The sequence below is a fragment of the Camelina sativa genome, chromosome 6, assembly GCF_000633955.1.
Source record: "Camelina sativa cultivar DH55 chromosome 6, Cs, whole genome shotgun sequence".
In the NCBI taxonomy this organism is placed as follows: domain Eukaryota; kingdom Viridiplantae; phylum Streptophyta; class Magnoliopsida; order Brassicales; family Brassicaceae; genus Camelina; species Camelina sativa.
The window spans coordinates 23,997,045-24,011,800 of record NC_025690.1 but is presented as its reverse complement, the minus strand read 5'-3'; the positions used below and the strand labels follow the sequence as shown (position 1 = coordinate 24,011,800).

Sequence of the window (14,756 nt, the reverse complement as noted above, 5' to 3'; positions counted from 1 at the left end):
TGATTTGACTCGTGAGATCGGTTCGACGACGTCGTTTGATTTAATTTAATTGCTATATTGGGCCCAACTAATGGGTGCCTTATTGGGCTAAAAAAACCCGTTATACACAACACAAAATGCTAGGGTTTTGCAATCTCCCACACGCTCCCACTATATATATATGTATAATCTCAAATTCATACCTCTCTGTTCTCTCTCCGCATCAATCATCTCTGTTTAGTTTGAAACTTCTTTATGACAGATCTGTGCGTTTTTCGAAATGTTTATGTTTTACGAATAAAGGCTCCATCTTTACTGAGTCAACAGCAGGCGCCGCTTTAATGGCGACCTGACTGCCGCTTGGAGCCCAGATCAAAGGCCAGAGGAAGACCCATGGAACTTATAGATTTTTTCAGTAGTTTCATGATTCAATACTCTTGGCTACATATTCGGATTATTTGGTTTTGTTTTTCTAATGTTTATTGTGGATGCGAGAATGGGTTTGTTTATATATTGATGGCATTAAGTCAGACACGGGTGCTTGTTGGGTTTAATAAGAAACAGCAGAGCTACCTTTTGCATTGTGCCTATAATAATTTATATTAGCTTCTCATCACGATTGGAGTCAAGTCTTGATCTGATGTCTTTCCCCATGGCTTCCTCCAAATTTAAAGCAGCTACAATTGTTTTCATACGAATGATATCTGAATTTTGTTATACCAAACGCTATTAGTACTTTCTCGCTTTCTCTAATCCATGTTTTAGAGTTTAGACATAAAACTCATTACCGATTCATAAAGACATTTTCCTGTTGTGGATATGAGTCAAGATCAAGAAACGGTCAAGATCACGAATGAAGAAAATCAAAAAGTGACCATATCATGTGGAGAGCAAGCAACATCGATACTTCCAGAACGATGGGGTTTCTTTGAGGGTGAGAGGCAATGAATGGCGTTATGATGGTATTCTCTAATACAGCGACGCCAACTATAAATTCAGTTCACTAGTCCGACGTTTAGCCTAATTCTTTGACAATATTACCAAGCATTGAGGGAAGTGCTGAGAAAAATTGAATGCCTACTTTTAAAACAAGTTATTTTTAAGAGATGTAGCAACTATTGTTATGTGTTATGATGTTTCAACTCGTAAAATCTCTTGCGATTCAGTCACGGTATGCTTAAATTGTGATAAGTCTCAAACACGGTTCCTAATAAAACCTTTGCGTAATTGATATATACTGTGTTCCTTTCTTTTTTCATACTCAATGTTTACCAAAACACTTCTTGTCAAATTTTAATTTTCTTGTAACCAAAGAAATATATACCGATATGCTTGTATCCCATTCCTAGGCTTATCAGATCCATCAATATCTCTCAAGACGTTGTGTTCCGAGCTCTACTCGTAGCAGTGGTTGAAGTTTCAGCGATTAACATAACAAAAAGGTGCATATATAATATAATAATGATCATATCAATAAAAAGTTTCAGCGATTAACATAACATAAAAGTGCATACATAATAATGATCATATCAATAAAAAGATAGATTAAAAAAAAAAAAAAAATGGAATTGAGCTACTAGATAAACAATGTTTGAATAGACTCTTCTTCCGTCATGGCTTATATACAGTATATCTGAGTTTCTTCTCAACGAATTCTTCTCCGAGTAGACTATCGATATTCGATCTCCATTCTTTTGATACAGTTTTGAATTGGCCCAGAAATTTTATGGGAAGCCACCACATTATCTGTTTCGCTAGCTTTGGAGGAAGATTGATTGAAGTTAGGGTTTTCTCCGTCTCCTTCATCATCTTTGGTTTGTGAATGTGAGAGTTTCCCCTCGGACAAAATCCAGTCTTTGACATATATATATATATATATATGCAAAACTACAACTTCTGTTACTTATCGAATTATTTAATTAAGGTCCCATCTCTTATTAGACTTTCCTTTTTCTTTTCCGATATTTTCTATATTTTACAATTGTTTGCCTTGTTCCTTTCTTTGTTTCTTCCCAAATCTATATAGGTAAATAAAAGTAGGATTCTAAAGATATTAATATAAAGGAAAAATATATATATATATACATATAAAAAGAGAAATGTAAAATTTTGAGAAACAATATATGAAACTTACATTTTTATGCTTATTGTTAATCTTCTTATTATACAAATCAAAAAAGAATAGTAACAAACTATGTTCGATCAACCCTACATGTTTTCAATAGAAATAATAACCGGAGGTATACCATTCGATCATATTTTTTATTTGGGTTTATTTTTATTTTTGGGTTTTAAAAAAGTAGATGTGGACATTTAAACCGAACAAACCAACCTATACCAAATCCAATTCTACACTCCAACTATTCAGTTATAAATTTTCTCAACCCAAATGATAAACCGAACCGAACCAATAATCCAATGTATTTTTTTAATTAATTAATAGTATTATTAAAATTATAAATATGTGCACGCGACTTTTGATAATCAGAAGAACTACATGAAGGAATAACCAGGGAGAGTTAGATCGACTATGTAGACATGTGCGCGCGACTTTTGTTTGTACAATGATGGCTTGAGTTGTTCATTCTTTTTGGTTACATTCATTATATTTAATCCAACCGTTATTTAATTTGTTAGTCTGGATTTGGAAATAGTAACATATGATTCTCAAGATGTGTACATATGAGGGTCCTTTTTCTACAACTCTGCTTTCTTATTTTCTTTCATCATATATATTCCTTTTTAAGAGTTTACTTTCCTGGCCGAAACTTCCTATTTTAAAGCTTTGTTTCCTCGTTTTACGTTTTTCCTAATTGAAGGGCGCATTGAGGAAGTGCTAAGAAAAATAGAGAGCCAACAAGTTTGTTTTAAGAGAGAAGAAGTAGCAATTATTGTTCGTAAAATCTCTTGCGACAGACAGTCACGGACCTCACGGTATATGCTTAAATTGTGAACATTCTCAAACACGTACGGTTCTTAATAAAACCATATTTTGCATGAAATATACCTGTGGTCCTTTGTTTTTCATACTCAATGTTTACCAAAACAATGCTTGTCAACCTAATTTGCTTGTAACCTAAGAAATATACCGATATGCTTGTAACCTAGGCTTATATAATAGTTCATAAATACGTTTGTGTTCCGTGCTCTATTCGAAGCAGAGGCTGAAGTTTCAGCGATTAACATAACAAAAGTGCATATAATAAATGATATCAATTAAAAAGAAAAAGCAACCCCCTAATAAACAGAACATCGTCTAGCTAGGGTAATAATAATAATGTTTCGGTGAGGAGCCGTAAGTCTTTATCAGTGATTATCATTATCTCACAACAAACGTTAATTATCAGGAAAGTAATTAATATAATTATGATTAACTTCATTAGCTTTCTTGAGAGCCTTTTTCAGAAATGTCCAATCTAACGACGACGCGTTCAGGGCATGCCATCGCAGCGACATCGTGTCCCTACTCACATTCGTATACAAAGTTAGTTTACAAGCATTTAAGTTTTAGAATTTTACACTAGAGAGCGATACTAATTAACAGAATTTTATCATTATATAGAAACTATGAGCCAAAAACTAAGGTTTTGCTCATAGAAACTACACCAAAATTTTGTTTCTTCCCCATTTAACAACCCCATCATAATAAACGGAACCTAAACCAAAATCAAAGTTGAAAATTGAAATAGAAGAGGCTTTTGCAATGGTCCGTTTTTTTTTTTCTTTTTCTTTTTCGGTAAATTTTCTCCCAATGAATTGGGTTTTTTGAGAAAAAGCCCAATGGCTTTAACCCGATGAATTGGGCTTTTAGAGTCTAGAAAAGCTCAATAACTTATTGTCGGTTTCTTTTAACTTATATATGGTTGAATTCCTGATTGATTGTGGTTTGATAGTAATATATATTAGGGTTGGAGTCCTATGGGAGATTTTAATTGAATATCTAATCTTCATCTTTTTTTGTTTTCGTCATAATCTTCCAAGAATGTCTTTCGCCTTGTTGAAGCTACAAGAAACCAGTAGGCCCCCGACTTATAAGGTAATTGGATTTCTTCTATATTGTGGATCTCTCTCTCTTTTGCATCATCTAACTCTCATGCATGATTCTAATTTTTTTTTGTTTGTTTGTTGTAAGGAACTGTATGATGCTTTAACACCATATCATCATCGGCTGGAAGGGGAAAGTTTCTATACGATCCCTGTACCAACCGTCCGCGGTAATTACTCTGTATCGAGGCAGTTGCTGTTACCGAGCAGATTGTTGCGCCCCGATGCTATTGAATCTTTTAAGCTTGGCAAGAATATGTTGTGGGATGGGCCCTCTGACGAGGAGGAAACTTGCATTTCACGATCAACATACGAACCACCTTCTCCTGATTACTGTCCTTCTCCTTCTTTTAACTGGCCTAATTCTCCTCCTTCTCCTGATTACTTTCCTTCTTCTCCTCCTAATTCTCCTCATGTTTAGCTTGCAAGTGTTTTGTACAAGTTGGCGATGTTTCTGATAATCGCAAACTCGAATTCCCTTTTTCTCTCTTCTTAATTCGATCCTTGGCTTGGCTTGCTGTTTTGCTTCTTCCTTGCTTGTCATGCAAGTGATAATGACTTCGAATTCCATTTTGGTTCTACATGAAATTGTGCAACGTTAAGGAGCACCAGGTTTGTTGTTTATCTCTTTGGTTTGCAGTATTCACCTATAATTTGGTTGATCCACTCTTATATGTCTACTTGTAAGAATAGTCTGACCTCTGTCAATTTGGAGTATATGAGTTTTGACTTTGTCTTTGCTGCCTCATCTCTTCTGTTTGCAGTTTCATTCTTATTTGAACGCCTAACATGCATTCTAAGATTCTTATCATAAAAAATTCTTAAAAAAGGTTCTTCATAATAACAAGTTGTAAAAGCGCAGTTTTCACAGGCTATTATATATGAGTCACCCACATGAACATTCAGAACTTGGTTACACAATATTCTTCAAACCCCTGCAGAGACAGCCATTAAAATTTTGATAGCCATTAGATTTTTATTTCATGTTAGGCGTCAACAAAGCCATTAAGAATACAAAAGAGAGCATGAAACTAGATCCCAAATACAGAAATATAAACATGATCATGAGACGAAATTTAGCGGGACCTGAGTGGCGGTTGACAAGTGAATTCAGCGCTGAGATGCGAGACGAGTTTTAGTAGACTGGAGAGGTAGTTGACAAGTGAATTCAGCGCTGAGATGCGAGACGAGTACTAGAAGATTTACTCCGGATCTATTATACGTATGTTTTGTTCATATTTTACATATGTTTTGTTTATTTTTTTGTTAATATCTATTCAACATTTCAAATAACCAAAACATGACTAATTTGCTGTCAATTAGTTTATACCAAATAAACTAAAGTTATAAGCAAAAAACAATCTGAAAAAGGTAAGCTTTATCATCAAACTCTGGTTTTCATAATTTGTACAGATTGTATCAAGAAAGTTTTTTTTTGGACTCTTCGTTGCTTCCTTTTTAGAAATAGGTTGTATTCTAACCGAATTGTGGAATTTCATATCTATGTCTCCGATACATGAAAGATCATAAAAACAAAAATAACATCACCAATCCAACAAGAAATTTCAAATTATAAATTTTCAAATGCTCATCAACTAAAGCTCCAAATAAGTTGTATAAATATCATTTAGCATTAACCTTTTCAAATGAATCAAGTTGAATAAGCAATTATTCAACCATATCAAAAACAAGAAAAATCCAAATTTAGTTAGATGTATTTAGGAAAGTAAGAATGAAGAATATTATCATATATTATTCTTATTCAAAATTCATGATGAATGTTTAATGTCATATTGAGGGAGAGAAAAATGAATGTTAAATTGCTAACTCAATTACTTATACAAAACATTTACCCCAACTAATGTTATAACGAATACCTCCATGTACGTGGATGAGATTGTTATCAACTGGCACACTTAGACGGGTAATAGCGTAATAAAGTTACAAAGATGTTGGATACGCTCCTTAGTGGGCTCATCGTAAGGAAGGCTTTGTCGGGATATGTGTTTACGTTTTCTATTTTAAAAATCCATGATATTTTGTTTCTTATTTCAACTTTTTAATCTTTTATTTGTATTAATAGAGTATTATATAATGTATTAGATGTTCGAAAGTAATACGAAAACCACATGAAAATTGAGAGCTTGTATTAAAATTTTATACGAAAGGATATTTTTAATGAACTAACAAATTGCTAATGTGACAATAAAAAATAGATGGTATGATATTTTTGAGAGTCTATTTTATGTATTTTAAAAACACATACATAAAAATATTTTACATATGAGTATTGTCCGGATAATATTACTAATTTCGTCGGCTCTAATGGTTACCATGAGTATTGTCCTGATTCTTTTTTGGAAGAAAAAAAAATAATGCCTATCATAATCGTAAAGAAATGACTAATCAGTTATTTCTTTCATCGTACCAAACATCCCAATATTTGCATTAATAGTACGTAAATGTAACTCGTTACTCAAACAACTATTAAGGGTTCCTATAGCTCCTTGTAAAGCTTGTTGGAAAACCCGTTCGCGGACTTGATTAATTGTTCTTTGTTGCTCAAAAAGAATGGTTTCATTTTTGTAATTTTCTAATTGTTTCAAAGTCTTATAAGTTGAATTAATCAAATTTAATTTTTCTCGTTCGATTTCAAAGTATTCATTCATGCGAAACTGATCCGCTTCCGTTTCTACTTTACGCAAGCGAGCCCGAGCATTTTCTAATTGTTGAATAGCTCCTTCATGCAATTCTTCTGAATTTCTAATAGTATTTAATATCCTCTGCTTTCGATTATCTAATAAATCATTTAGTGAAAGTAGATTATTTTTCCATTCATTAAAAAAAAAGTTCTATGATCTCTTCGCGAACCAAATATGAATCTTTCGATTCATTTGGCTCTCATGCTCATTTTTTTACATAGTTGAAAAAAAAAATAATAATATTGTACATGTGTTTTGCTTATTTTTTTTTGTTAATATCTATTCAACATTTCAAAGAATCAAAATATGACTAATTTGTTGTCATATATAAAAAATTATACCTACAATTTATATTTATATAGAGTTTAATGTAAACTGAATAACAATCAAATAATTGATAATTTTATTATAGTCATAAAATAATATAAATATATAAACAATTAAAAATACATATCATTTGCATGAGTCGATTAACATAACGAAAGTGCATATAATAATGATATCAATTAAAAAGAAAAAGCAATCCCATAATAAACAGAACATCGTCTAGATAGGGTAACAATAATAATGTTTAGAAGAAAAAAAAATGGATCGAGCTAGATATGTGTGTGGAAATTTTCCACTGGAAAATAATGTTTGAATCACTTCCCTCATATTTGAATTTCATCTCAACGAACTTCTTTGATTCCACTATCGATCTCCATTCTTAAAAAAGAAAACTATATTACAGATATATAATCTCTCAGAAAATAAAAAACATTACAGATATATAATCTCTCAGAAACGTCAGAAACTTATTCAGTCAGAGGAATGATGATCTCGACTAGAGGGCCTCATATGATGATGATGGTGGGAATGCATGTGTTTATGACGTTTGTGAGAGCGCTCTTCTTCTTCTTCTGCGCGTTTTGATCTTTTGCTGTCAGAAACTTTACCCTTGTTGTCACCATATCTAGCTTCCGTACCTCGTGATCTCTCTTTCCTATCGGAACGGGACTCTGTCCTAGAACGCTCCTCTCTGTCTTTGCTGCGTCTTCTATGCGAACTGTGTGTGTGTGAGCTCGACCTGTGACTGTGATTATACCTATGGCTGCTTCGCTCTTTAAACTCTTCTTCCCTTTCTACAGAACTCTTTTCCCGATAATATCCTTCCTCTCTATCATCCGACGCACTTGCTTTTCTCCTCGGAGGTGATGGGATCTGCATCCACAACAAGCTATAGTGCTTAGCACTTTATCATAGTGGCATTGAACAATCCCATCAATATGTTACTTCTATCAGAAGAACATGTACAAAAGACCTGATAAAAGCTAGCTAGCATGACACAAAAAATAGGGATAAAGTTTGAATGACTGTAGATTGGTTCTGAAGTTAAAAGACAAAGTAGACCTGCGTGCGTGACATATATCTTCCCTCAGGTGGAAGCTGAATGCCGAGTTTTTGTAAATCTTCATGAGGGATAGGTCGCCTGATATCAACAAACAGAAAGAATGCCCACTTATAAAAATACTTATCCTTTGAAGAATATGAAAATCAGAAGAAGGTTCATGCCACTATGCTTTGCTGCTGGTGTTATATCTTTGGACAAGCTAAATGAAGAGCAAAACAAAACCGTACAAGGGAGCGCGGAATGGTCTTTCTCGTCCTCCAAAACGAAGTTGTCCGGATTCTTTCCTACCACCAAGCCCACCTCCTGTTTAGAGAGAAGAAGGTGTGGGCATTAAGATATAACTCCTATAGACAGTTCATGAGAGAGACAAAAAAAGAAGTTAAAAGAACGGCAGACCTAGTCTTCTTGGTATCCATCCAGGCATCAGTTGCTGCCGATTGTAATCAACAATAATCTCTCTACCATCTATTAGTGAATGATGAGCATCCTGTAAAAAAACATCACAAACATTCTCACTCTGACAAACAACACCAGTTTCCAGAAACCAGCATGTACATGGATATCTTCAATGCGTTGGCTTAGTAAGGATTTCAGACAGCTTTCAAGAACAAAAACAAGAGGTAAAAACGCAATTTTTTTGGCATCACAGCACCTCATAAGCACGGAGCATATCCTTTTCGCTCTCAAATTCCACAAAAGCATATCCTCGTGAAGAACCCGTCACTACAAAAAGGGAACAAGAAGAGGAGACTCAAAAATCAGATAAAAACTACACAATGTGGAAATTGGAGTAAATACTTGTATAATCACAGTTCTACTAAGAGAATAGCTTGGTAGAAGCAACAAACCAAAGATCATAAATTTCCTAAAGATGAAGCAAAGTGCTGATATCATACGCAGAAGCTGCAGAACAGTGGCAAAATCTTACCAATGTGCCTAACCAAGCGCAAGTTCTTAATCCTACCATACTTACTCATCATCTGTGAAGAAGAAACATCCATAATCATACTCAAAACATAGTTTTACACCAACATTAAAAAAAAAAAAACTAAGTGAAAATTCCAATTTTTCACCTCTCGAAGAGTATCCTCCGTAGTATGATGAGAGAGACGACCCACGAAGAGAGTACAGTAAGGATCTCCAACAGCTTTCGAATCACCAGAAGGATCATCTTCCGAAAAAAAAAAACCAAAATCAATGACTGTTAGATTTCAGGACCGGAGAAACACTGAAGAGAGGAACAAAAGAGAGAGTATACATAAGCCGGCGTGATAACAGAGTAGAGCTCGACGTACGCCGTTATCATGTGGAACAACATCGGTTCCGTCGATGCTTCCGGCTTGAATCGGATGATACGAAGTCGCGTAGAACACTTTGTTCACGACGTTGTTTCCTCCGCCGCTCATTTCTTCTCCCTCTTCTTTCTCTCTCACGGCGGCTCGGACTAGTCAACAACGATCCAATGAAATAAAGAACCAACGTCGTCGTTCGAATTGAATACTATTTTAAGCCCAATATATATAAATTGGGCCTATTAAAGCCTATTTAAGCTGAAATCTCACCAAACCCATAAGATTGTTTTCATATTTGATATGGCGAATTGCTTTTCATAAAACTGCGTTCAATTCCTGATTGATTGTGCTTTGATAGGACTATAAATTAGGGTTCGAGAGTCCTTTGGGAGATTTTAATTGATTATCGAATCCTTCTTTTTCTTTTCTTTTTTCAAAATCTTTCGCCTTGTTGAAGCTACAAGAAACCGGTAGGCCCCCGAGTTATAAGGTAATTGGATCTCTCTCACTCTCTCTCTCTTTTGCATCATCTAACTCTCATGCATGATTCTAATTTTTTTTTGTTTGTTTGTTGTAAGGAACTGTATGATGCTTTAACACCATATCATCATCGGCTGGAAGGGGAAAGTTTCTATATGATCCTTGTACCAACTGTACGCGGTAATTACTTTGTATCGAGGCAGTTGCTGTTACAGAGCCGATTGTTGCGCCCCGATGCTATTGAATCTTTTAAGCTTGGCAAGAATATGTTGTGGGATGGGCCCTCTGACGAGGAGGAAACTTGCATTTCACGATCAACATACGAACCACCTTCTCCTGATTACTGTCCTTCTCCTTCTTTTAACTGGCCTAATTCTCCTCCTTCTCCTGATTACTATCCTTCTCCTTCTTACTGTCCTTCTTCTCCTCCTGTTTACTGTCCTCCTTCTCCTGTTTACTGTCCTCCTTCTCCTGTTTACTCTCCTAACTTTGAAATCCCTTTGACCTCCTTTCCCTACGATGAGCCATATAAGGTAATTTTTGCACTCTTGTTTACGTAATTCTGGGGGGGTTTATTTTATGCTACTGATCCATATCATATCATATCATTATTCTGATTTTGGACCCTCTCCATCCATCAGAGTTATTATAGACAGGATGAGGGCCTGTTTGGTAAAGTTGGGCTTCACTGCTACAATCTGCAAAATGTAAGTCTTTTAAGTTTCTCTTTTATCTCCTTCTTCTTCTTCTGTTATCTTATCAAATATATCGTACAAGTTCTTAAATATTATTCTCATCTTCTTCGCAGCGGACAAACCTTGAATATTTCTGCCTAGACCACGAGGAGTATCCTACGCTTGTAAAATTTTATGTAAGGGATCCAACTCGAGAGTTTTCCATTTGCGAGTTCTTAACAAGGGTGGTTAAGTCTGCGAAAGATGGCTGCTGCGTGAGTTTCATTACAACCCAATGCACATTATTGCCAGGTAATTTTTAAATTGGCTATGCATCTCTTGTTGTTATTATTATTATTATTGTTATTGTGTCCTAATCTTTCTTGGTCGTCATGTCATGTCATGTCTCCTTGCAGAGAAGGAAGGCTTCCCAATCTGTGACCACTTTGACAAACTTGCCGTCGATGCTTTCTTCACAGGTGATATGCCCAACTCGTTGCCTGAGGATACCACCACCAGTGACAACCTGCAATTCTACGAGGTATCCCTTTTTATCCCTTCACACATGCCTTGAGAACACATTTTGACTTGATTTTTGCAGTTGAAAGAGTCAGAGCTGGAAGAAGAAAAGGATTGGCTTCTTCTCTACTTGGAACTCTCGTTGCGCACCAATTCTTTCCCGGTGAGAAAAAAAAAACACAGATTTTGACAACAAAAAGAGGATAGGAATTTGTGTACTAGGTAGCTTATAATGACATCTCTTCTTGATGTTGTGTTGCAGTTCTCATCACTGGGTGAAAGTTCATTTGACCTGAAAAAGGTAATTGTGCAAACCAGAGCAGATGTGTTTTCTAAGAAGAAAACCAAGTCCGAGAATGCAATCTTCTACATAACCTTCACATCCTGTGCCCGTAAAGACGGCAATCCTATCATAAGGAATGCTATCATAAGGAGAACAATGGATGGAATTCAAGGTCATATGTCCCTTGAAGTCAAGTGTTTGGTGTGAAAGCAACCATCTTATGTTATGTATTTTTTAAGTATCTATTTGATGTAGATGTTTCTTGAGATGGCGACTAGTTTAATGTTTTTGCTTGTGTGCTAGTCATGCAAAGGGATAATGACTTTTAGTTCCATTTTGGTTCTATATATATAGTATACCCAAAGTATAGTAAAAGAGATTATTATTTAATCATAACATTATTGTTACAAACAATAATCATCATATTCAACACTTTTAAATAGCGTAAATAAAGGAAGATACTCATTTTATTCTTAAAAGATTAGAAGACATATAATAATCTTACTAACAGTATAATAATTTACGGTTGCAGTTCTCATCACTGGGTGAAAGTTCATTTGACCTGAAAAAGGTAATTGTGCAAACCAGAGCAGATGTGTTTTCTAAGAAGCAAACCAAGTCCGAGAATGCAATCTTCTACATTACCTTCACATCCTGTGCCCAAGACGGCAAATATCCTATCATAAGGAATGCTATCATAAGGAGAACAATGGATGGAATTCCAGGTCATATGTCCCTTGAAGTCAAGTGTTTGGTGTGAAAGCCACCCACCATTATGTGTTTATGTATTTTTAAGTATCTTATCGTCCCATTATGTCTTTATGTATTTAAGAATCTAACCGGTTATCTTGGTCTTTCTTGAGACTAAGTTAAAAATGCCTTTGTCTTGCTTCTTCCTTGCTTGTCATGCAAGTGATAATGACTTTGAATTCCGTTTTGGTTCTACATGAAGTTGTGCAACCTTAAGGAGCACCGAGTTTGTCGTTTATCTCTTTTATTTGCAGTATTCACCTATAATTTTGTTGATCCACTCTTATCTGTCTACTTGTAAGAAAAGGTCATCTACACTAGTCTCACCTCTGTCAATTTGGAGTATATGAGTTTTGACTCTTTGTCTTTGAGTTTTACTTGCATTCATTTGCAATTGTTTGCTGTCTCATCTCTTCTGTTTTGCAGTTTCATTCTTATTTGAATGCCTAACATACATTCTCCGAGTCTTATCATAAAAAATTCTAAAAAAAGGTCACATTAAAGAAAGCAGCCATGCACAGTCTAATGGTTCTTCATACAAAATAACAAGCTGTAAAAGCGACAGGCCAAAACGGTTAACTGAGTCTATTATATATGAGTTACCCACATGAATTTTTACAACTTGGTTACACAATTGACAATATTCTTGAAAACGATACTTCTCTCTCTCACGGCGGCTCCGGCTAGTACGATTCAATGAAATAAAGAAGAAACGTCGTCGTTTATTTGATTATTATTTTTAAGCCCAAAATATAAACTGGGCCTATTAAAGCCCATTTAATTGTCGGGGTTTTGTCACTATGTTCTTGTAGGACCACCACACAAAGGCGGAAACTCCAACGGTGGCTGGATTTGGTTAGGTAAGGAGTCTCACTGGAGTGAAAGCTTTTTTAGCACAAACCACCAAATCTGGTTTTAAAAAAAAGTCATCTGATTTGCAGATCAAATGATGCTGGTTCGATCGGTGTTTCGATCTCAGTTGAGACCCTTTGCCTCGTCGGGTGGTCTACAGTCTGCTTCTTGCTTTTCTTACTCTTCTTCATCTGCTGCTTCATCTGAAGCTGAAAGGACCATAAGAGAAGGTCCAAGAAATGACTGGAGTAGAGAAGAAATCAAGGCTGTCTATGATTCTCCTGTTCTTGACCTCCTCTTCCATGGAGTAATTTTTTTTCCCGCTTCTCACTTATTCACTTACTCTTCCCTTTGTTGTTCAATCTACTCTAGTTTCTGTCAAATTACAATAAAAATCGGATGAAAGTATCGATTTTTAGTTTAGCCCTGAACTTGAATCTCTTTGAAACATTTGTGTTAACTTCCAGGATTCTTGTCTGAGGAATTTAGTGTATATTCCCAGAACATTGTCTTTGGTATTATTCATTTGGTTGCTCATCTGATTTCTTTATAAGTTGTATTTTACTTGAATGACGATGTTATGTGGGTTCTTTGGGTTTTCAGGCTCAGGTTCATAGACATGTTCATAACTTCAGGGAGGTTCAGCAATGTACTCTCCTCTCCATAAAGACTGGTGGGTGCAGCGAAGACTGTTCATATTGTCCTCAGTCCTCCAGATATAGCACTGGAGTTAAGGCACAAAGACTCATGTCCAAGGATGCTGTCATTGATGCTGCAAAGAAGGTTAGCAGTTTTCTTGTGAATTTATTTTGCTGAATGTATGTTCTTTAGAACAATGTATTAGAAAGAAACTTGAGGAATGTTAAAACTGGCAGGAAGGTTTCATAATCTAGTCCCATTATGGAACTTTGCTTTTATCCCCTGATGTGGCATATTTATTCATCAATCTGTTTTCTACCCAAAAGAGTCTAAGATGCATTCTGTAGACACTCATTTTTCTCTATAAAACGAGAAGTTTGAGGATGTTTACAACTGAAAATGTAGGATCCGAGAATCTTAAGAATGTAACAAGGCTCCTCTGATTTGAATTAATGAAGTTAATGCGTTGTTAGGCAAAAGAAGCTGGTAGCACGCGTTTTTGCATGGGTGCTGCTTGGCGAGATACAATTGGACGGAAAACCAACTTCAGCCAAATACTTGAATACATCAAAGAAATAAGGTACCTTTCCCTTACTATTGTTGGCAATACCTGAGGAGTTATTATAATACCTTTTTAAGTTGGACTTTCATTTTAAATCTCCTTGTTTCTATTACATATGATCTTCTTGCAACTGCTTTCCGTATTAAAGCAACTGCTCTATAGCCTAAAATATGATTCACAGGCTACGATTACTAAAAAAGTGTTGTGCATTCTTTTTATTGGTTTTTGAATGAATCTGTTGAGTGATTTTATCATTTTATCTGTTAAAGTAATCCTGTCAAAGTGAACTTGGATCCGTGAGAAAAGTGAACAAGATGTTGAATATAGTCTCTTGACTCTCACTTTGCAACAGAGGCATGGGGATGGAAGTTTGCTGCACCTTAGGCATGATTGAGAAACAACAAGCATTAGAGCTAAAGAAGGCTGGCCTAACTGCGTATAACCACAATCTTGATACCTCAAGAGAGTACTACCCAAACGTTATCACTACTAGAAGTTATGATGATCGCCTTGAAACTCTTGAGCATGTTCGTGATGCTGGAATCAACGTCTGTTCAGGTAACTTCGATATGAAAACAAAGAAATTCTGA

At 35.4% G+C, this 14,756-nt stretch overlaps 4 protein-coding genes across 6 annotated transcripts in view; 3 read left to right on the top strand and 1 right to left on the bottom strand.

Annotated features, from left to right (window-relative positions):
* LOC104699427 lies at positions 3,937-4,444 on the top strand. The gene is made up of 2 exons (XM_010414733.1): positions 3,937-4,015; positions 4,112-4,444. Exons 1-2 carry the CDS (start codon positions 3,962-3,964, stop codon positions 4,442-4,444), a joined length of 387 nt encoding a protein of 128 aa, XP_010413035.1. The 5' UTR covers positions 3,937-3,961.
* Positions 7,329-9,567, bottom strand: LOC104793268 (U11/U12 small nuclear ribonucleoprotein 35 kDa protein). 2 transcript variants are annotated; one of them, XM_010519596.2, is made up of 8 exons: positions 9,374-9,567; positions 9,189-9,286; positions 9,044-9,095; positions 8,768-8,838; positions 8,512-8,602; positions 8,343-8,418; positions 8,115-8,193; positions 7,329-7,925 (listed from the first exon to the last, which is right to left on the bottom strand). In XM_010519596.2, the coding sequence occupies exons 1-8, from the start codon at positions 9,519-9,521 to the stop codon at positions 7,524-7,526; spliced, it is 1,017 nt and encodes a 338-aa protein (XP_010517898.1). In that variant the 5' UTR covers positions 9,522-9,567; the 3' UTR covers positions 7,329-7,523. The 2 variants fall into 2 exon arrangements, with proteins under 2 accessions (XP_010517898.1, XP_019082360.1); XM_019226815.1 differs by lacking the exon at positions 8,115-8,193 and having other exon boundaries at positions 7,847-7,925.
* On the top strand, positions 9,998-11,769 carry LOC104699426 (UPF0725 protein At4g29550-like). The gene is made up of 6 exons (XM_010414732.2): positions 9,998-10,420; positions 10,529-10,594; positions 10,696-10,873; positions 10,978-11,102; positions 11,163-11,243; positions 11,343-11,769. Exons 1-6 carry the CDS (start codon positions 10,043-10,045, stop codon positions 11,568-11,570), a joined length of 1,056 nt encoding a protein of 351 aa, XP_010413034.2. The 5' UTR covers positions 9,998-10,042; the 3' UTR covers positions 11,571-11,769.
* The window catches only part of LOC104793267 (biotin synthase), a 3,556-nt gene continuing 1,675 nt past the window's right edge, over positions 12,876-14,756 (top strand). The window contains exons 1-4 of one of the 2 annotated variants that reach the window (XM_019226814.1): positions 12,876-12,973; positions 13,055-13,272; positions 13,569-13,748; positions 14,078-14,158. In XM_019226814.1, coding sequence (XP_019082359.1) covers positions 13,060-13,272; positions 13,569-13,748; positions 14,078-14,158 — 474 coding nt within the window. In that variant the 5' untranslated portion in view covers positions 12,876-12,973; positions 13,055-13,059. Of the gene's footprint in view, positions 13,273-13,568; positions 13,749-14,077; positions 14,185-14,518; positions 14,725-14,756 lie in introns of both variants that reach the window. The other variant, XM_010519595.1, reaches the window with a different exon arrangement.